This window comes from Piliocolobus tephrosceles, chromosome 7 (assembly GCF_002776525.5).
Source record: "Piliocolobus tephrosceles isolate RC106 chromosome 7, ASM277652v3, whole genome shotgun sequence".
Lineage (NCBI taxonomy): Eukaryota > Metazoa > Chordata > Mammalia > Primates > Cercopithecidae > Piliocolobus > Piliocolobus tephrosceles.
In genome coordinates, this window is record NC_045440.1 from 54,535,401 (window position 1) to 54,558,501 (window position 23,101).

Here is a 23,101-nt window from a genome sequence, read left to right on the forward strand (position 1 = left end):
CTTTTTTTTTTTTTTTTTTTTTTTTTTTTTGAGATGGAGTCTCACTCTGTTGCCCAGGGTGGAGTGCACTGGCGTGACCTCGGCTCACTGCAAGCTCTGCCTCCCAGGTTCACGCCATTCTCCTGCCTCAGCCTCCCGAGTAGCTGGGACTACAGGCACCCGCCACTACGCCCAGCTAATTTTTTTTGTATTTTTAGTAGAGACGGGGTTTCACCGTTTTAGCCAGGATGGTCTCAATCTCCTCACCTTGTGATCCGCCTGCTTTGGCCTCCCAAAGTGCTGGGATTACAGGCATGAGCCACTGCGCCCGACCGACTCTGGCTCTTTCATGATTTTGTTGGGCTCTGGACTCACCGATATCCACAGTCCACATGACATGAGAAAGATAAACCTCTTACTTAGTAAAATAAAATCCAAAAAGAAGTTATAAAATTAACATTCAGGTGACTGTAATTTTATTAAGCCTTCACACAACTTCAAAGGATGTCTTCTGATGTTAATTCCGCTACTGCTAGAATCCGAGTTCCACTTCTGACAGCACTGCTGTGACTCCCTACACACAGCGTGCTCACAGGGCGCCTTTGCCCGAAGTCCTCCTGGTACCCCAGCCACATCTCCACCAACTCACTCCTTAACGCTTAACACCTCTAGCACTGCCTGCTCCCGCCTGTTCCCAAGCTCCTGTGACACCTACATACACTTCTGTCACAGCTCTCATGATAAGGAAGGAGACCACCTCTCTTAATGTCTCATACCTCAGAAAAAGAAAGAGGAAGTAAAAGCTAAAGAAAGGCAAAAATGAGATCAATAGTCAGACAGCCTGGTGCCACACCCCAGGCCTGGTTTGGTAGTTAAAAATCAACTCCTGATCTAACCGCTTGTATTAGCTATAGATTCCAGGCATTGTATAAGGAAGTATTGTGAAACTTTCTGTTCTGTTTTGTCTTGATTAGCCATGCATGCAGCCCCAGCTACGTACCCCATGCTTGCTCAATCGATCATGACCCTTTCACATGGACCCCCTTAGAGCCGTAAGCCCTTAAAAGGGGCAGGCATTTCTCTCCCGGGGAACTCGGTTTTGGGACACAAGTCTGCTGATGCTCCTGGCCGAATAAAGCCACTTCCTTCTTTAACCTGGTGTCTGAGGGGTTTCGTCTGCAGCTCGTCCTGCTACATTTCTTGGTTCCCTGACCGGGAAGTGAGGCAATTAACAGATGGTCGAGGCAGCCCCTTACATGGCTTAGGCCTGCCCTCTGGAACATTCCTGTGGAGACTCCAGCCAGCTGGAGCAACGCGGATCCTGAGAGCGCTCCCAGGTAGGCATTTGCCCCGGTGGAATACCTCAACAGAGCGGTGCACAGCAGGCCCCTGCGGAGGATCAACGCAATGGTTGAACACTGGGAAGGAACTGGTGCTTGGACTCGGACATCTGGAATACAGTAAGATGGTCTTAGGAACCTGCCGACTCCATTTGAGTGGAAGCATGGCCTGAACACCCACGGCATGCCTTTATTGGCACTTTGGTTTTGGTTTTGATTTTGACTTGGCTTGAATTGCTTGATGAACAGGCGTGCCTCTATCGACACTTTGGCTTTGGTTTTAATTTTGATTTAGTGTGAATTAGACAAGTGAGTGACCTTTTACCCTTTCCTTCTCTTGTAGTGTGAGAGTTGTTTTGTCTCAAAAAAAAAAAAAAAAAAAAAAAGTTACACTCAAAGTAAGCCCACTCTGCTAGGAACTATGTTAAAAAACATACATATATAAAAAAATAAGAAAAAAGTCATCGAAACATCCAAAACTTATGGTATTAAAGTGCATGTTACAGAACCTTAAAAAAGGTTTTGCAGGGGATTATAGAGTTAACCCCCAAGAGATTGAGAACTCTCTGTGAATGTAAATCAGAATTGCCCTCTTTTGGTGTTGGATGGCCAACCGAAAGAACTACAGACAGGGAACAACTGGCCATGTATTTCAGGTGGTGACAGGGGTCGGAGGGAGCCAGTGTACCCAGACCAAATTCCTTTATACTGATTCATATTTAAATATAACATAGACAAAACCAGCATAGATCCAGCCCTGTTTAACGGCTTATTGAGAAAAAAAAAAAAAAAAAGCCAAGAGTAAAAGAGCAGCTTCGCCAGCAGACAGTGTTAAAAGAAGAAATCCCAGAAACAGCAAGAGAAACCAGTTTTGCAGGAGCTGCCAGAGGTAACAGAAATTCTTCCTTCGTATGTCCCAGCCTACCCCTCCTTTACCGAGGCCAACAGCACCCCAGGAACCAGGTTTAGGAGCTAACACGCCCCAGGTCTCACCTCGAAGGGGAGGATCAGAGCCTTGAGAGGCCAGGGAAGGAAGTCAAGATAGTCAAGCAGGCAGTCTCAAACCTGGCCTTGCTCGAGCTATGCAAATGCTCCTGAGGGAGAAGCGATATACTGGGGTAGACGAAGACAGGCATATGGTAGAAAGGTGTGCCTCTGTGTATCAACCCTTCACCTCTGCTGATCTCCTCAATTGAAAGAACAATACCCCATCTTATACTAAAAAGCCTCAAGCCTTAACTAATTTGCTTCAAACTATTATCCAGACTCATAACCCTACTTAGGCTGATTGCCACCAGTTGCTCATGTACTGAGGACAGCTGGTTCACCTGCCTGGACTTGAAGGACGCTTTCTTTAGCATCAGACTAGCTCCTGACAGCCAGAAACTGCTTGCTTTCCAGTGGGAAGATCCAGGGTCAGGTGTCACCACTCATACACTTGGACCTGGCTTCCCCAAAAGTTCAAGAACTCCCACATTATCTTCGGGGAGGCTCTGGCACAAGACCTGCAAAAGTTTCCCACCAGAGACCTAGGCTGCGTGTTGCTCCAGTGCGTCAGCAACCTCCTGCTGGGAGACGCCATGGCAGTCGGGTGCACCAAAGGAACAGATGCCCTGCTCCGGCACCTGGAGGACTGTGCGTATAAGGTGTCCAAAAAAAAGCTCAGATCTGCAGACAGCAGGTACACTACCTAGGATTTACTATCCAACAGGGGGAGCGCAGTCTAGGATCAGAAACAACGCAGGTCATCTGCAACCTGCCGGAGCCTAAGACCAGAAGGCAGGTGAGAGAATTCTTAGGAGCTATAGGGTTCTGCAGGTTATGGATCCCAAGCTTTGCAGTACTGGCCAAACCTCTGTACCAAGTCACAAAGGGGGGTGACCAGGAACCTGCTGAATAGGGGTGTTAGCAGCAAGCCTTCTGTGACTTAAAAGAAACTCATGCCAGCCCCTGGGTCTGCCTGACCTGACAAAGCCATTTATACTGTATATGTCAGAGAGAGAAAAAAATGCAGTTGAGGTTTTGACTCAGACTGTGGGGCCCTGGCTGAGGCCGGTGGCCTACCTCTCCAAACAACTAGATGGGGTTTCTAAAGGTTGCCCCCTGTGTTTGAGGGCCTTAGCAGCAACTGCCCTGCTAGCACAAAAAGCAGATAAACTGACTCTTGGGCCAAAGCTGAATATAAAAGCCCCCCAGTGCTGTGGTGACTTTAATGAATACCAAAGGACATCATTGGCCAACGAATGCTAGACTACCCAAGTACCAAAGCTTGCTCTGTGAAAATCCCCACATAACCACTGAAGTTTGTAACACCCTGAACCCCACCACCTTGCTCTCGGTATCAGAGAGCCCTGTCGAGCTTAACTGTGTAGAGGTGCGAGACTCAGTTTACTCTAGCAGACCTGACCTCTGGGACCAGCCTTAGGCATCAGTGGACTGGGAGCTGTATATGGATGGGAGCAGCTTCGTCAACCCACAAGGAGAAAAATGTGCGGATATGCAGTGGTAACCCTGGATACTGCCATTGAAGCCCAATCATTGATCCAGGGTATTTCAGCCCAAAAGGATGAACTCATTGCTTTAATTCAGGCTTTAGAACTAAGCGTAGGTAAGGCTGTGAACATGTATGCTGACTCTCAGTATGCCTTCTTAACCCTCCAAGTACAAGGAAAAAGGCTTGTTAAACTCCGGAGGAAAAGACATAAAGCATCAGCAAGAAATCTTGCAACTACTAGAAGCAGTGCAGAGGCCCCAAAAGGTGGCAGTCACGCACTGCAGGGGACACCAGTGATACAGTTGCTTTCGGGAACTCCCGGGCTGACTCAGAGGCTTGGAAAGCTGCATCCACCCCCTTCCGGGTGTCAGTCACGGCCCCCCTTCTCCCTCAACCACTTGACCTTGTACCTACTTATTCTAAAGAAAAAAAGGACTTTTTCCAGACAGAAGGAAGACAAATAATAGAAGAAAGATAGATCTGGTTACTGGATAAAAAGATAGCTGTGCCACAACTGCTAGGAGCCACAGATGTACTGGCTGTGCATGAGACCACTCACCTAGGCCAAGAGTCACTTAAAAAGTTGTTAGGCCGGTTATTCTACATCTCACATTTATCAGCCCTTGCCAAAACGGTGGCACAGCCATGTATTACCTGCCAGCAGCACAATGCGAGGCAAGGTCCAGCCATTCTGCCCGGCATACAAGCTTACGGAACAGCCCCCTTTGAAGATCTCCAGGTGGACTTCACAGAAATGCCAAAGTGTGGAGGTAACAAGTATTTACTAGTTCTTGTGTGTACCTACTCTGGGTGGGTGGAGGCTTATCCAATACAAACTGAAAAAGCTCGTAAAGTAACCCGTGTGCCTCTGAGATCTTATTCCTAGATATGGACCGCCCTTACGAATCAGCTCAGACAATGGGCCAGCATTTGCAGCTGACCTGGTACAGAAAATAGCAAAGGTATTAAAGATCACATGAAAACTGCATGCCGCCTACCAGCCGCAAAGTTCAGAAAAAGGTAAAATGCATAAACCGGACACTCAAGCAGCTACTGAAGAAATATTGCCAGGAAATTCACTTAAAATCAGGTTTTTGCCTATGGTCATCCTCCAAGTCAGGTGCACCCCCAACAAACAAACTAGGTATTTTCCCTATAAGATTTTGTTCAGTCAGCCACCCCCCAAATCATAAGTCCGCAAAATTAAAGGTAATCTCCAGGAACTAGGGGAATTGACCTTAAAAAAAGGCAAATGCAGGCTTTAGGAACAGCCTTACAAAGTGTTCATAATTAAGTACATAAAAATGCCTATAAGCCTGACACTCCTTTAAATCTGGTGACTCTGTTTAGGTCAAAAAGTAAAATCTAATTTCTCTAGGATCCACATGAGATAGGCCCTATATTGTAATCTTGTTCACTCCCACTGCTGTTAAAGTTGCAGGTGTTGTGTCTTGGATCCACCACAGTCGGCTGACACCGGCAGTTCAGGACAAGTGAACCAACCAGCAGGACTCAGATCGTCCAACCCGGCTAATCCTAAGGTGAGACTGAGCTGCTGCTGAGGAAACAACAAGCCCTGCTCTAGTCACACACCAGAAGCTGACTAGTCTAAGCACTGCCGAGCTTGAGGACTCGTCAAACAGGTAATGTAGTTAGACATCTTAGGACTAGTAGTATTCCTGAATACTGTTTTACTATTGTTCTGTCACTGTACTCAATCTTTTTCCCAGGTAAGGACCTCTTTTGTCCTTGCTAGCACCTATATAAAAGTGTCCCCACTGTACACATACTACTTAAATCAAAGAACCCAGACCCGTCTGACCCAGCAGCATTTCCAAGTCTTTAAGTCATTATTTAGGCATACAAACCAAAAGTTACCAGAGCCTCCTCCCTTAGCTAAAAACATTGCCAGCAGCCTAGGCATTTCCTCGTGTTATGTTTGTGGAAAGACTAACATAGGAGACCAATGGCCTTAGGAAGCAAAAAAGTTAATGCCTCAAAATAAGTTTACTCTGACTAACTCTTTCCCCAAACAGACGCCCACAAGTTCAAACGTCTAGCTCTTAAAAACTTCTATTATTGAAAGTCAAACCCCCATCTACATGCTCAATTAAATCATACAGTTGCAGGCCATCTTAGAAATAATCACTAATAAAACTGGCAGAGCTTTGACCATTTTAGCCTGGCAAGAAACCCAAATGAAAAATGCAGTCTATCAGAATAGATTGGCCCTAAACTATTTACTAGCAGCTGAAGGAGAAATGTGTGGAAAATTCAGCCTAACCAATTGTCTGCACATAGATGATCAAGGGCAAGTAGCTGAAAATATAGTTAGAGACATGACAAAGTTGGGACACGTGCCTGTACAGGTGTAGCACAGGTTTAATCCTAAGTCTTTATTTAAAAAATAGTTTCCAACTATAGGAGAATTTAAAACCCTCATCGCATGTGTACTGCTAGTAATAAGAACTTGCTTGCTGCTCCCCTGTGTATTACCCTTGCTCCTTCAAATAATAAAAAGTTTTGTTGCTACCTCAGTTAATCAGAAAACCTCGGCACAGATGTATTACATGAATCATTATCAATCTGTCTTGCAGGAAGACCTAAGTAGTGAAAATGAGAATGAGAACTCCCTCCCACTAATAAGTGAGATTCTCAAAGTGGGGAATAAGGAAGGAGACCACTTCTCTTATTGTCTCATACCTCAAAAAAAGAAAGAGGAAGTAAAAGTTAAAGAAAGGCAAAAATGAAATCAATAGACAGCCCGGTGCCACGCCTCAGGCCTGGTTTGGTAGTTAAAAATCAACCCCTGACCTAACCTCTTGTATTATCTATAGATTCCAGGCATTGTATAAGGAAGCACTGTGAAACTTTCTGCTCTGTTCTGTCTTGATAACTGATGCATGCAGCCCCAGGCACATACCCCATGCTTGCTCAATCGATCACGACCCTCTCACATGGACCCCTTAGAGCTGTAAGCCTTTAAAAGGGCAGGCATTTCTCTCTTGGGGAGCTCAGTTTGGGGGACGCAAGTCTGCCGATGCTCCCGGCTGAATAAAGCCACTTCTTTCTTTAACCTGGTATCTGAAAGGTTTTGTTTGCGGCTCGTCCTGCTACCACAGTGTACTGAAACTGTGGGCTACGCCTTTATTTTCTACTTCTTATTTCTCTACTTTAGCACAAATTGAATTTTCTAACAAGTATTTCTGTCCGTAACTAAATTAGAGACAATTACAGAGATAAAAGTAAACACTCCCATAACTCTCTTAACTGAGAAAAGAGCTGGATACAAATGGAACAGCATAGTGTTCAAACCAGACACTGAAAAGTTTTCTCAGAATACATTTCTGGGATATTTAGCAAGGCAGGAAATACTGTCATCCAAGAGACTGTTTTCATTTCAGGCTTCTAAATGCCTAGCCCTTAAGGAAAATAAGGCAAGCAGAGCACAGCTCCTACCTGTGTGAGAGGTGCCTCTAGGAGAATGCCGTACAGATCTGATACAGTGTGGTGGGAGAAATCTGGTCTTTTAGGAAAACCTCTGGCCCTGTACTAACACTTTGGCACCTTTATGCTGAATTCCTTTTTTAAAACAGATGATAAACTTTATCTAATTCATCTAAGAGGATTTATATTTTTAAATGTAACTGCTGCACTGCTGTACAATTCTTTTAAAATTTAAATGGAATAAAAATTCAATTAAAGAATATTTACATCAAAAGGTACCTTTCTTAAGACAATAGGCTGATACTTCTCCCCCTCTTCTTGGTCAATTCCTTAGGTTTTTACTAATGACAAAAACCTGTCAATTCATTTCCATTAGCTATGAAACATTTTTCCCCCATCAAGACGTAACACCTGGGTGACATACATAAAGGGACACTGAGAAAATAATTCGAAAACTTAAATCTCTTAGAGAGTGAATACAAAGTTTGCTTAATCTTAATTAAATTTTTAGTATATTCTGCCAACCATTCTAATGAGGTTTACTGGATTTAAAAGATGTGCCGTCTCTACTAAAAATACAAAAAAATTAGCTAGGTATGGTGGTGGGCACCTGTAATCCCAGCTACTTAGGAGGCTGAGGAAGGAGAATCACCTGAACCCAGGAGGTGGAGGTTGCAGTGAGACGAGATCACACCACTGCACTCCAGCCCAGGCGACACTGCAAGACTCTGCCTCAAAAAACAAAAACAAAAACAGATGCGTGCATGTGCACACACACATAAAGCCCATGAAATGAAATATGCCAACTGACCACAAACGTAACTGCTCCACCCACATAGAAGGAAGAGAAAGCAATGAAAACCAAAGCAAGTTAATTCATTTTTCTCTACTTCTCCCTACTAGACCAGCCTTTTCTTTCATCTATGCTTTACTGATCCTTTAAATGCCACTTCAGGTACCTGTTTGTCTAAGAAGCCAATCATAAGCAAACAAAACCAAAACATGAACTAGATCCACAGATCCACACACTTATTCATGTGCACCTATGTGAAACCTGTAATTGATTTTATGTTTTATAAAAAGTCCACAGACTACATTATCCATCAGGGGTTTTCTTTACTGTCAAAATGCTTATTTTCCAGCTCTTTTGAATGTTTACTTAGGCTGATACTTTGCAACAATCTGAGATTTATGTTATGCTGGTATTTCCAAATCAACTGTAATTCAGTGGTGCATAGTGTCCAGAAAAGTTAAAGTTAATACAGTCTTAGGAAACATTTCTAACTTGCAAAGAAGCAGCAACCTTCGACTGGGAGGCTGAATTACCAGTTGATAGTGAGATAACAGCTGTAAAAAATTCCTCTTTACCTGGAATTAGTTTTCATATTTTAAAAAATCCAGTTATATTTTTTTCAAATACACAAAACATTTGACATTAAAAACATTTTCAAATGTTCCTCCACTAAAAATGTCACAATAATGTGGAAAATTTCAGGTACCCAGAAAGAGACCAGGGACCCAGAAAATTTCAGCTACCTAGAAAATTCCAGAAACCCAGAAAGAGACTCTAGAAATTAATTTAGAAATTAGAAATTAATTCTGGAAAACATTAAATCTAGAAATGTTATTTTTATTGAAAATCATGTGGAATGTTTTGGTAACTTGATTATCATCCTAAAAGTTAGCTAAAACACGTTAAGAGTTTTTTTCTCTCTCTCTTTAGTTCGTAACTCTTCTAATTACAGTATTTATGCCTCTGCACTTACAGAATAACTAAAATATGCAAAGCTGATAAAAATACCAGAGAACAAAGTAGTATCATCCTCAGCCTGCTAAGTTTTTGTTACATTAATTTACCTAAGCATAAAAAATCGAGATGGTAACACTCTTATAACTTATTATGCTGCTTAAGAAAGGGATGATTAAGAATCTAGAGACAAAAATAGAAAATTCTACATGAGATCCTCTACCTACAAACATCAGTGTTTCTTTCCTGAAGTCCTGAGCTGTTCATACGCACATATTGTTGCTTCTGCCTTAGAGACTGATTACATTTAAAATCATTCTGTAGGAGAAAAACAATTGACATTTTATGATGTTAAATGGATGAATTAGGTGTATAAACACAAGTTCTCTAAGTTGTCACTGTTTATATATTCTGCCAAATTTATGAATATAAAAATCCAGCACTGCACAAAAGAACAAAGGGCACGCCAGGAATGCCATGGTGGGCACAAAAAGATGAGAGCTGTGGAGGCCCATGAGTAGGACTGGCCTGCTCAGGCTTCCCATCTGAGGGCGCCCAGTAGGTGCCACTGTCCCCTCCCTCCCGGCAACTTTATTCCTCCCCCACCGCTCCTCACTCACTCTCAGTCAGGGTTATTTATAATCCATTGTTCCACAGAAATACAGACGTGATGTGGAAGGGGAGAAACGCTGGTATTCTAACACCTACAGTTCAAGGATGCAGTTTTGAAATCAATCATAAAATAATTAAATAAGTATTTTCCCATTATATAACTCTATACTCCATGTGATATAAACTCAAATGTATCTCTACATTATCAAGAAAATTAATATTTAACTCCTTATAACAGAATCAAAATCAAAATCCATATCTGACCCAGTTCCATGATTTCTTAAGTAACATAAATTACACTTAAAATGTAATTTTGAAATTATAATTTTTTAAATTCATGGCAGAAAGTAATAAATGTTAACTTTATTGTATCCAAAGTTACAATTTAATCTGATAAACAAAAACTTCAGGAATAATGCAATACCAAAAACCCAAAAATCCTTTAGGGCAGAAAAGCCCAGGGATGCAGGCAAAGTGCTGCTGCTGCTGCTGCCTGTTATGCAGACCTTCATGCTTTCATCTGTGCTCGCATTTTAATTATGTTCAAATAACTATTTCACTATGGAGGGCTAAAATACTCCATTTATAATAACTCGTTTCCATTTAAATCAAGCCAATGCTAAAAGAAAAACTCCACTGTATTTTCAAATTTTCACTTGATACAAAGGAAAACAATTTAGAGAAATTTATAGATTCTTTATAACCCCAGTAACATATTTTAGGTTAAAAAGCCCCTATTTTAGGCAGGTAGAAAGGTAGTCTTTATAAGTATAGTTTAGTACAGACAACTAGGTTACCTGAAAAAAGATATTGATCCAAACCTCTTTTACATTTGGGGATATAATTTGCAAAAGACTACTTTCCAAATGGTATTCTATTTAGTCTCATATTAAACTGGTATTGTAATAAATTGTTATTACTTGAGTAACTTTCATTCTCTGGCACACGGAGCCACAGAAATTTATAAGTCACAATCAAATACAGAGATCACAGGTGAATTTTAATCTTCCTTTATACAAAAATTTCTCTATGAAGGAAGTGTGGGAAAATACTAACACTAAGCTTCTCCATTAAATGTAAAGGAAATAATCATGCTAAAACATTAAAATTTTAAAAGTTTGGCATATAATTAGAAAGATAAAAGAAAAAAGAATACTCTCTCATAAAGAGCAAATAAACTAGTATTTCCCTGTAAAGACAGAATACTCTTCCTCTTACAATCATACACGGAGAAAGGTACTATGAGACTACACTAAGTTTCTAAATTCAAGAAAAAAGTCAAATTTTAAATATTTCACCTTCAATACATGATCATCTGAACAACAAAAATTCTCAACCAAAAAATTTCCTCCACTGGCAAACATCCTGTTTCACACACATCTTGCCTTTCATATTAGGAATATAAATTTTTTAAAACAAGAAAACCACTAGATCCAACAAGAAAGATTTCAAGAGAAATAAATAAAATAATAATTATATTTCAATAGCCTTAATTTCGAAACAACGGGAAAATAAGACTTTGACTTTCATAGAAACTTTAGAAAAACATCTGGCAACTATAAGCTCATTGGTTGCAATGGCCTCAAATTCTATTAAATGCCAACATCCTTTAAATTAAATTCCTGAAAGAGATATAAACAAACCATAAAATATGAAATTACTAAATAATTGATTTATCTTGAAAAATCTAGCTTGGGGTAAAGTGAAGTAAGGAGAGAAATCCAGTGGTGTATCCTAAGTTTTACTGACAGACCTGAAGTTTTTCCTCCTGCTAAACAGATAAAAACCATTCTGGGGTTTTTACCTTCTGTTTTGATCCCGTTCTTCTTGCACTGAAGTTATGGAAAAAAGTAAAAACATTTTCAGCCCATCAAGTGCTGTCAGCACTAGCTGTGAATCTACCCCAAGTCCATCTACTTCTTCTTTTTTTTTTTTTTTTTTTTTTATTATACTTTAAGTTCTAGGGTACATGTGCATAACGTGCAGGTTTGTTACATATGTATATTTGTGCCATGTTGGTGTGCTGCACCCATCAACTCGTCAGCACCCATCAATTCATCATTTATATCAGGTATAACTCCCCAATGCAATCCCTCCCCCCTCCCCATGATAGGCCCCAGTGTGTGATGTTCCCCTTCCCGAGTCCAAGTGAACTCATTGTTCAGTTCCCACCTATGAGTGAGAACATGCGGTGTTTGGTTTTCTCTTCTTGTGATAGTTTGCCCATCTATTTCTTATCTCAATGTTTATCGTCTACGCCAAGCCACCAACTATCTCAGCCCCAGACTATCATGAGAACCAGTTCAAATGCTCTTCATTCGGCCGGGCGCGGTGGCTCAAGCCTGTAATCCCAGCACTTTGGGAGGCCAAGATGGGCGGATCACGAGGTCAGGAGATCGAGACCATGCTGGCTAACATGGTGAAACCCCGTCTCTACTAAAAAATACAAAAAACTAGCCGGGCGAGGTGGCGGGCGCCTGTAGTCCCAGCTACTCGGGAGGCTGAGGCAGGAGAATGGCATAAACCCGGGAGGGAGAGCTTGCAGTGAGCTGAGATCCAGCCACTGCACTCCAGCCTGGGTGACAGAGTGAGACTCCGTCTCAAAAAAAAAAACAAAAAAACAAACAAACAAACAAAAACAAATGCTCTTCATTCTTTCTCACTTACCCTTGCACAATCCATTCTCCAGGGAGTAGCCAAAGTGACCTTTTCGAAACATAAACCACATCTTGTCATTCCCCTATTTAATATCCTTGCAATGGTTTTCAACTCATCTTATTGGAGTCAAATTATAGCCTACAAGGCCCTACACGATCAGGTCTCTGCCTACCTCTCCTGAACCGTATTTTTCCCCTTGTACCGTCCTTCATGTCAGAGTTTGCCCTTGACCATCCTTCATATCAGAGTTTCCCAACCTCGGCACTGACATATACTTCTTTAATGCTGGGGACTGTCTGCATTACAGGATATTACCAGCACTCCTGGTCTCTATCCACTAGATGCCAGCAGCACCTCCAACCCTGAGTGTCACAACCCACATAAGTCCCTACACATTGCTTTAAACAAGCCAAGTTCATTACTACTTCATGGCCTTTTCACCTCTCATTCCCTCTACCTAAAATGCTTATTCACCACAGTAATAGAGCTGTATGGCTGGTTCCTTTTCATTACTGTCATCTTAGCTATGTGGCCTACTCAGGGAGGCTTTCTCTAATCATCTTATATAAAGTTGCACCCACTTCCATCATACCTAACATCATTTAACTTATCAGGGTACAAATTTGTACACTTAACTTATTAGAGTACAAAGTGCTCAAAAAGCAGTTGTAAGAATTTACATAAATGTCACTATTTATGATAAAAGTGTTAAGTGGCAGGAACATAATATTTAACACATGATACCACAGCAGCACTCCTGGATATTCTCCTACACTGTATTTGCCTGCATCCTCAAAACGCACTCATGCCAGTGCATCATTAATCCTCTCCTTTGGAAAGGCTGGTAGCATTACTGTCAGTTAAAAGCAATGTATATTTGTTCCTGATGCCTTAACAACAATAGTCCAAAACAGAGCATCCTTCCAGAGGCTGGGGAATGGAGAGGCATTTGAACTGTTTAGGATAGTGATGAAGGCACTGAACACCCAACCTACAGCTAAAAGCAGCTATGCCAAGGGGAATCTTCATTTCTTCACTTCTTCTATTATGTACACAAAGGGCTCACCATTATGTCTAAGTAGTTACCCTTTAATTGATCTTGTTTTAAGTGGATACAAAAAAGTCACTAATTTTTATTTTAAAAATAAAAACAGGCAACAAAGAAGCACAACTTTAGTTACTTCAAAAGCATAAACTATATGAATGAAATGTGAGAGCTGAATCTGAGTTTCATCAGCTTTTAGTGTTTTTATGTGAACTGGTAAAATTCATTCAATTTACCATATGCTGAATAGTTAAGCCTTGCAAAATTGTGGCATCTCTAAAGGAATCAGTAGTCCAACTGCTTTCAACTCCAAAAAGAACTGATTGACTTATGTCACAGGATCCTTTGAGTTACCTCTGGAGTTGTTTTTGAAATTATTATTTTGAATATACACTTGAGACCTTGAGTGCAGCCCATCTTTCTAAAACTATTGTGTTATTGCTTTGAATTACTAAAATATATTTCTAAATTTTGAATCAAAATCACTGATTTTAAAAATGGTCATTCAAGGCATTTCCATAAGAACTTTTAGAATGGCAAGTGAGATTTTGCAGACTAATGTACGAGTGTGAGCAAAAAGCTGTGGCATACCAGTTGTGCACCATGAGCTTCTGCACGGCCAGCAGAGCGTTATAGCGGACCTGCTGGTCTTCGTGATGCATGTGGTTCATGACCAGCTGCTTCCCGCCGAGCTGCTCGATGACCCTGCAAACAGGAGAGACGTGGTGAGGAAGATGCAATTACTCTGAAATTCACAGTTTGTAAGCATTTCAAATACCAAAATGCTAAAAAGGAAAGTAACGATGTGCGTAAATAAACCAAACATGTGTCTTTTTTTTTACATCATTTTCCCTGAACCACAGATTTACAGTATTCAAATATTTTCTTTTTTGAATTCCTAATGATAAATCCAACAGTTGTTCTCATTTCTCATCTCTAATCCAGAAAAGTATGATCTGTCCAGATACCACCCAGTCACCAGCATTTTAGATCATGGTTTTCTAAGTGGTTGAGTATTAACGTTTTTATTATCAGTATTTCTTGCTTGTATTGAACACCATCTAATTTTCATCATAACATACAATCAATATCAAGCCCACCAGTGACTGTGCTGTGTGACAGATAGGGGCTAAGATGTAGATAGCAGGGAACAGAGGGTTAAAGAGCTCCCATGCTAATTTTCTGGAAAAGACTACTGATTTTAAGATAACCACCCGTTTCTCAGAACAATGGGATATGCCATGTGACTTGGGCAGTGAGATGGAGGAGAACATTCATATCTTCGAGAGCACCGAGATGACTGACAACCGACACTGCTTTCTATCACCACACTTCCAACACCCTGAAAATCCACTTATTACATACACAAAGGAAAGTAAAAATGGTTATTTTCGTCATGCACAGAAATAGGTCCTCTGTTCCTTTGCAAAAGTGTGGTTACAGACAGAGCTGTGGAGTCTCAACTTCCACAAAACAGTGTGGACTGCCCTGTCCATTCTTCAGTCACCAGTCCTGTCTAGTGGAGGATACCTACTATACAGTCAGTGGCAAGTGGCACCTTAATACAGTACGGTGTTTGGTGGTTTAAGACAATCTCACAGATCAGTAAGGTTTCTGGGGTCAGAAAGAAAAGAAGTAGATGGAGTGGGAGTGAAAGGGAAGCTTTTATCTGCATACCTTTTCATATTTTATTCTTTAAAGCATGGTTTTTAAAAAAAAAATGTATTGAACTGAGGGGAACAAAAAGAACATAATGTAAGTATCATCAAACATTAACTGAGTGCTTACTGCATGCCAGGCACCATACTTTAAAACATTATCTAACATATCAGCTCAGCCATTTATCAAACATGTTAATTAGACAAGTCCTTTACCTGGTAAATTCCTCCCTGACAAATAGGGAGGACAAGGACATCTTTACAGCGTTGCTGTGATGATTAAAGGACATAAAGCCTATGTCCCTGCAGGACACCAAGCCCAGCTCTGCAGCGACGATGATACAAGATGCTCTCCTGCCTCTCATTCTCACTGTAGCCAAAGGGATCTTAGCAAAACTCTGCATATTATTTTTACTACTTAAAATTCAGTGGCTTCTACTTCTCTTAACAAAAGGACCCAGGCCAGGCTCATGCCTGTAATCCCAGCACTTTGGGAGACCAAGCTAGGACAAACTGCTTGAGCCTAGGAGTTCAAGACCAGCCTGGATCACACAATGAGACGCTGTCTCCACAAAAAAATTAAAATAAAAAATTAGCCAGGCATGGCGGTGTGCACCTGTAGAACCAGCTACTTGAGAGGCGGAGGTGGGAGGATCACTTGAGCCCAGCTCAAGGTTACAGTGAGCTATGATCACACCACTGCACTCCAGCTGGAGCAACAGGGTGAGACCCTGTTTCTTAAAAAAATAAATAAAACTAAAACAAAGGACCCAAATCCTTAAAATAGCTGACAAGGTCCTTTCACAGCCGGTTTTGGAGCCCCACTGAGCTTCACAGAGCACAGTCACAGGCTGCTTGTTCTCTAGACTGCCTCTGAGGCCTGAGCTAGCAGCCAACAGCACCGTAGCTCCTGCCTGAAGGAAGCTTTCCTAATGCACGAGTTTTCTCCACAGGCACATAACAGCCCCTTCTTGCGCTTAGGAACATTACACAGCACTCCAGCAGAAGGTCTGAGGCAATTTTAAACAGCAAAATCGCCCCCACACACACAAAAACCCCACAAAACTGCAAAAAAAAATATGGCACTAAACAGACCACGTAAAGGACGCTTGTTTCTAGCATAAGAGAGAACACAGGATGGCGGAACGCTGCCTTGTTCCCCCACAGCTGCCGATGTGTCCATGAGCAACTCCAATTATTCAACAACTCTATACATGTCCACGGATAACTGCGAAAGCGCCTCAGCACTGGTATGGGTGTTGAAAATAAACTTTTTAGGAGGTGGGCAAATTCACAATTCTGGAACCAATGAATAATGAGGATCAAAATACAATCTCAGAAAACTGCCATGTTGTGAGCAAAATACGACTGAATCCCGAAGTGCTGGGATTACAGGCGTAAGCCACTGCGCCCAGCGATCCTTTCTTATGACTCAAGAAGTCTGTTCTAGATAACTTGGTAAAAGTTCAAAAACAAAATAATTCTAATACTTGACATGAAAGAATTACGTAATTTAAAATGTTTGAGTATTATGATTAATCTTTTTGAAAACTTAGTTCAAATTGTTGGTCTGCAAATCCACTGAACATCCATAAAGTTTGGGGGGAAAAAAAAACCTCCTATAACCATGAGAGAAAACACTGCATTTTTTTTTTTTTTTGATAAGTTTCAAAAGGCAGAGTCTTAATGAGGAGAAAATAATTCGAAAACATATCTCAAAGCAGAAGGATCTGGAGCTTGCATAGAAAATAAGTTATGCTGGTGAGAGGCTTCAGAATAAAGAATGACTATATTAGTCCATGATGTAAATATAAGCCACTGGAAGGACGTAGAAAAGAATTAGCATGGCCACAGTTTTGGGCCAAAAAAGGCTATTTTAGGAAAAGCACGGAGGATCGACTACAGCAGTTACTCGTGATAGGAAGTCTAACGAAGGCACAGCACGGTGGGAGAGATCATCTTTCTTAGGGAGAAACAATAAAGCAGGGAGAAAGAAAGGAACGGAGCAATAGAGCAGAATTACGTGAAGGCACAGCAGGTTTCTGCCTGGGCAGCAGGTCAGGTGTGCACAACATAGCCATAAGAAACATTTGAAACACTGGCTGGCTACTGAGACAGTGCTGTGAGAAGATAAATTCTTCAACAAGCTTTTCACTTTCAGGATTTTAGAACGATCATATTTTTATCTTCATTTGCTTTTTAGCACTTATAAATCTAAGAGAACTCTATATACCATCGATCGTCTGTTTTTCATGTTTAACACATTTTAGATGAGTTACAGATTTGACTATTGGCTACATTTATATTTGCCTTATCTAAAGATCTTTAATTTTCCATAGAAAAACAGATTATTCTGGAATGATACTAATTTTGGACAGCTCTTGATATTACAGTGTCAAGAACTATGAGGGTCTTAGTTTTTACCCTACTTGTAGCTAACAAGTTAGCCTGCCATAGTTTCATGGATCCTGGTAGAAGACATGAGACTCCTAGGTCTGAGACAAAAGATAGTTTATTGTTCACAGTAACAGAAATAGCAAGATACTGGCATTTTAGTGCTGGTCCCCCAAGCCTCAATTTCCACAAGCCAACATAAAGGGAGCCAGATGAGCCCTGTACACTGTATAAGAGGAACCCTAAACTTAGAGAAACCCCAATCTCTCATATGGCAGTAAGCACATCTGCCCATTGCTCTTAGGCAGACGAACCTCTCTATAAAGGGCATTCAGTGCCTCGTCTTGCAAGAAGTTCAGAAAGGTGAGAGAGAGGAGTCCAAAAGGCTTATTGGGAAACAAAGAAAAAAGAAAGGCATGAAAATGTCTTTGTACAGTATCAACCCCTCATTTCTGCACCATCTTACCTTCCAAAAAATTTATCCATAAACACAACACTTGTGGGTGGTTCTGATGAATTTGGCTGGCACAGGCTGGGACCAGGTCCACTTAATTAGTTTTATATGCCATTTCATTAAGGCTACTACCTACAAGACTCCAAGCACCAGGATAAGGCCAACATGCAGCACTGACCTCACCACCCATGTCCCACAGGGTCCTGAACTCAACCACCTAAACAAATGCAATGAATCATCAGAGTCTACAAGGACAGCCTCCTTTTACAGAGCTCTCCACACCTGTCTGATGACTATGCAATCTACTGGTAGTGTTTCCTGAATTACCTGAAGGTTCCTTAAGACCACCCCTAAAGTACAAGTTACTGTCCCTGTAAGAGGCAGATGACTTAATGCCTGGCTTCCATAAAGTATAATACCAGGGTACTCATCATGCCCCTGGAAAGTGGTTTATCATTGCTGGGGCCACCCAAATGAGACCTTCATGAGTTAAGGAAACAGGCTGGGTGACCTCCTGGCTGGATGACAAACCTTCAGAGTCTGAGTTCAGTTCAAATAACTGAGTCCTTATTTTAAGAAGAGACTGGCCTATTTGTCGATGCCACCAGTCAGAGGACATTTGTCCGCACCATGGGATGGCTGAGGGATAGCTTTAGAATTGGGGAAATGGGAGAGACATACAGAGTTGCTGACAGGCATTTTGCTTAGGAGGTACAGGAGCTACCATTATCTCTTCTGTTTCCAATAGATTTTTCAGTAAGGTTAAACAGAGTGGCCATGGTATAGCAGTGAGAGCTATCTGGCAGTTGGTGACAGGTCCAGCACTCAATTAAACAGAAGTCACTGGCAACAGCTTGGGAGATCTGTGTGTTTTCCTTTGAAGAAAGCTCTAGAGGCAGTTCACTGGAAACAAAGATCACTGATGTCCCTCCCTCCCCTGTATCTCCAGGTTCTGAGGTATTCTTCAGATGCTGAGGTTGCTGTTATCCTTCCACTGCTACAAAATCTATGTGGCCCATTCCAATAGCAAACCTCACTATTTTTTAACCGTCCCTTAATTGTATCCAGATATTTGGTCTGAAAGGGCCAAGTACAAAAGGGACAACCGCATTTCTGCGAAACTTGGAGAAATCCATTTAAGTTTCCGTCTTAGTGTGCGTGAGTCACTACAGAGGGACTTGGCAAGCACTAACCAAGCAGTCCTTTTCCTTATGATTCAGGTTACGTGGGGTGGCAATTCTTTTCCTAAGGGCCAGATAAGTAAATATTTTATGCTTAATTCATCTCTGTAAGTACAAATAGTAGACAAAAAATAGCCAGTGCTCGCAAAATGGCTACTGAATTAAATCATACAAACCAAAGAAAATATTTAACATGAACTATCTAATGTGATCTACACAGTAGTAGTATACAAGTGTACTTATATTTTTATACTACTTTTTTTTTTTTTTTTTTTTTTGAGACAGTCTCGCTGTCACCCAGGCTGGAGTGCAGTGGTGCGATCTCGGCTCACTGCAACCTCCGCCTCCTGGGTTCAAGCAATTCTCCTGCCTCAGCCTCCCGAGTAGCTGGGACTATAGGCGTGTGCCACCACGCCCAGCTAATTTTTTTTTTTTTTTAAGTAGAGAAGAGGTTTCACTGTGTTAGCCAGGATGGTCTCAATCTCCTGACCTCGTGATCTGCCCACCATGGCCTCCCAAAGTGCTGGGATTACAGGCATGAGCCACCACGCCTGGCCCATACTACTCATTTTTAACTGGGTTTATCATAATTCTCACTACTGCGGCAAACTTGATTTCATTTACTTTGTTAGTTCCTTTGCTAACCTACTCCATTTTAGATAAGTACATTATTTTAGACTCTACATTGAAGGTTTCAAGAAACCAAATGAAATGAATGGCTCTCTCTTACCGTTTGCCTCGTGGATAATGCCGCACATATTCTCCAACATCATGAGCAGCAACAGCTAAGACCTGGGGATCATCTGACACTTCCAAAAGTTTTGTCAAGATTCTGAAACAAATTTTATCCAAAGAGAGATCAAGTTCTAATTTTTCTATAGAATACAACAGAGCACAGGTATAATGAAGATATCTTCCTGAAAATAGACATTTATTAGTATATTCATATTCTTCTAAAGATTTCACTATTACACATAAATTTGCAGTTTTCAAACCTTCAAAGCGTCATACATATATAACAAGTTTCTTTCAGATTCACAACGTAGGCCATGCACAATTTCCAAAATATCAGGGACTCCCCACCTCAAGAAAACTAGAACATGAATAAAAGTTATTTTAACACAAAACTGCTAATTATATATATTTTCATAAGCCATTTGTAAACCCTAGGACCTACTGGTATTTTAATGCTCAAGGGCCTAAAAATAGATGGAAAATTTCTCAATTCATTCTAAAAGCAGAGCATAACTGTGATAACCAGTCAGAATGAAGGTTTTTTAAATGGCCTGGTAGAAGACCAACATATAAAAACAACTCTTTCTAATATCCCAGCAACTCAGAAATAGATACATAAACCTTAACAAATTAGCCGACTGAACCCACTAGTACACTGAGAGACAATATTCAGTTTTCAGCTCAAATGTCATCTCTTGTATAAGAGCCCAGGATTACCCTAAGGCAGTACTCTTCCCATCATTCTCTTTTCCTACTCCACTTTTCTTCATAGTACTAATTACCACCTGCCATTGTAATATGTATTAAGACAGTCATGTTAAATGACTTCAAGTCATAGGAAGGAAAAATGACAGATCACAGATCAATACATTTAGTCTGATGACATGTATAAGTAATGGTATATAAAGATGTAGGTAAGGTATGTCTAGGCACCGAAAGAGACCACGGCCTGCTGATCCTAGTTCCTCCTCAGGAAGAGTCTGAGATTGAATAGCAGTGAAGAAACCTCTCCACTTTAGTTCTCTCTGCCTTCAAGATGAAACAAGACATATATTCAGCTTCTCATATATCTATTTATGTTTTTAACATTTCAAACTATGTATGTTTTTAAAAGGCTAACTTGCAAATTATTCTAAAATTAAATTTAATTCAACTGAAACAATTTGATAATTTCAAAAGATTACTTATATGTTTTTATTTTGATAATTTAAATATCAAGAAATTTTATGAAATTATAAGCAAATTACATTAACAAAAATTATTTAAAATATAACATCTGTTCTCAAGAAAAGAAAAATAGCTCAGAGTCGTCAAAGCTATGTGAAGTATATAAAATTTTTCACATCCAGAAACAAGAGTGTGGGTCCAAGGGCAATTATTTAAAGGCAGTTTGTCCCTAACTGTCCCACTCATTACCCTCATGTTCCTGGAATTTGTGATACGAACATCAATGTACAGCTAATCAACAGTTTATGTCATTTTAATGTAAATTCTTGATAAACGACTTAGGAACTGCCTCTTCTTTTTCCCTTAAAAGCCCACTTGTAACTGCTACTAATTGGAGTGTATATTCAAGGCAACTTGAATCTATGCTCTCAGGTAGCCATCTTCAAGCTTTGAGCTCGAACAATCTCTGTATTTAATCTTACTTTCTGAATTTCGTTATTTAAGACTGACATTCTGAATACATCAAACCAGAAGTCAGGAAATAACAGCTCAAGTCCAAACCCAGATGCCATCTGTTTCTGTAAATGTTTTACTGGAACACAGCCAGGTTCATTAGTTTACTTGTTGCCCATAGCTGGCACTGCAATGGCAGAGGTGAGTAATTTGGGATAGAAACAAAATGGTTCAAAAAGTCAAAAATATTTACTGGCCGGGCGCGGTGGCTCAAGCCTGTAATCCCAGCACTTTGGGAGGCCGAGACGGGCGGATCACGAGGTCAGGAGTTCCAGACCATCCTGGCTAACATGGTGAAACCCCGTCTCTACTAAAAAATACAAAAAAAAAAAAGCTAGCCGGGCAAGGAGGCGGGCGCCTGTAGTCCCAGCTACTGGGGAGGCTGAGGCAGGAGAATGGCGTAAACCCGGGAGGCGGAGCTTGCAGTGAGCTGAGATAGGGCCACTGCACTCCAGCCTGGGCGACAGAGCAAGACTCCGTCTCAAAAAAAAAAAATATATATATATATATATATATATATTTACTACCTGGGTCTTTACCAAATCACGCTGCCAATCCCTGCCTTAAACCATTCTCAGTGACTTAAGCCATTCTCCATACGGCTGAGACCCTCCCTGATACCCAAAATATGGTGTACACGCCAGCAGCATGGACATCACCTGGTTACTTAGAAATGCTGATCACAGACCCTAATCTAGGACTACTGAATTAGAATCTGCATTTTAACAAGATCTCCATTAACATTTGAGAAGCACAGCCTTAGAGTCAAATAATGTTACAACTGGAAGGAATCACAGACCTTCTAGTCAAATCTGCAAAATATGGACATGATTTTAATTCTGACCCTTCAGGACCATTAAGTCCACTGAATATCTTCAGCAACAAAGAAAACATCTTTGTATTATTAGCTATAAACCTGCTGAGCATGCTATTTCTGTGTCAAATCATCAATTAAAATGTTCAAAAGAACAGGTTCAAAAAAAGAGATTTTATGGTATGCAATGAGAGAGTTCCCTCCAAGATGTATCTGAATACAGTTAAGTCAACAATAGATTCATCAATCACAATCCAAACCTCTATTGCCACATTAACCACAAGTCATGATTCTATCAAATAGTCCAATGGATCCAGGCAGCAACACACCACAGCTCTGTAGTTAGACCAAATGTGATTTCTGCCTCGACATTAGCTAGAAATGTAATCTTGAAAAGCATCTGTTCAAATCAAATTAGAATTTACATTATTAGTCTAATTCATCACTCAACAAATACGTTCATTCTCTTTCACAATGTTTTCCCTCAGTTTTAGAAACTTGTTTTCCCTCTCAGCTTTTCCTTTTCTTCTATCTCCATGGCTTCTTATATTTCAGAGTATTTCCTTATTCAAAATATATATTTATTTCAAAACTACTAACATACAAGCTACAAGGTATTTTCTCTAGAGTTCAAAAGTGAGATGGAAAAATTAACTTACCTACTTGCTAAGTCTGGAATTACCTGATGTAAGTGTGGTTATCCACAGATAAAAGGAAGACCAGTATGCATGGTACTTTTTAAACAGCAGAATCAAATAAAGATTTCATCCAGATCTATCTTAAATGGGCAGCACTAGTACCTGTCATTGACTTCTTGCAGATAATTTATAAGAATGTAAAGAATATCATCAGGTGACTTGATC

General features: G+C 40.6%; 1 protein-coding gene across 3 annotated transcripts in view; it reads right to left on the reverse strand.

Moving 5' to 3' along the window:
- ATP6V1H (ATPase H+ transporting V1 subunit H) overlaps window positions 1–23,101 on the reverse strand; it is a 126,259-nt gene that overhangs the window by 20,401 nt on the left and 82,757 nt on the right. For 2 of the 3 annotated variants that reach the window (XM_023184199.2, XM_023184200.1), the window contains 2 exons: window positions 19,740–19,841; window positions 13,914–14,027 (listed from right to left, as the gene is read on the reverse strand). In XM_023184199.2, coding sequence (XP_023039967.1) covers window positions 13,914–14,027; window positions 19,740–19,841 — 216 coding nt within the window. The remainder of the gene's footprint in view (window positions 1–13,913; window positions 14,028–19,739; window positions 19,842–23,101) is intronic. The other variant, XM_023184201.2, reaches the window with a different exon arrangement.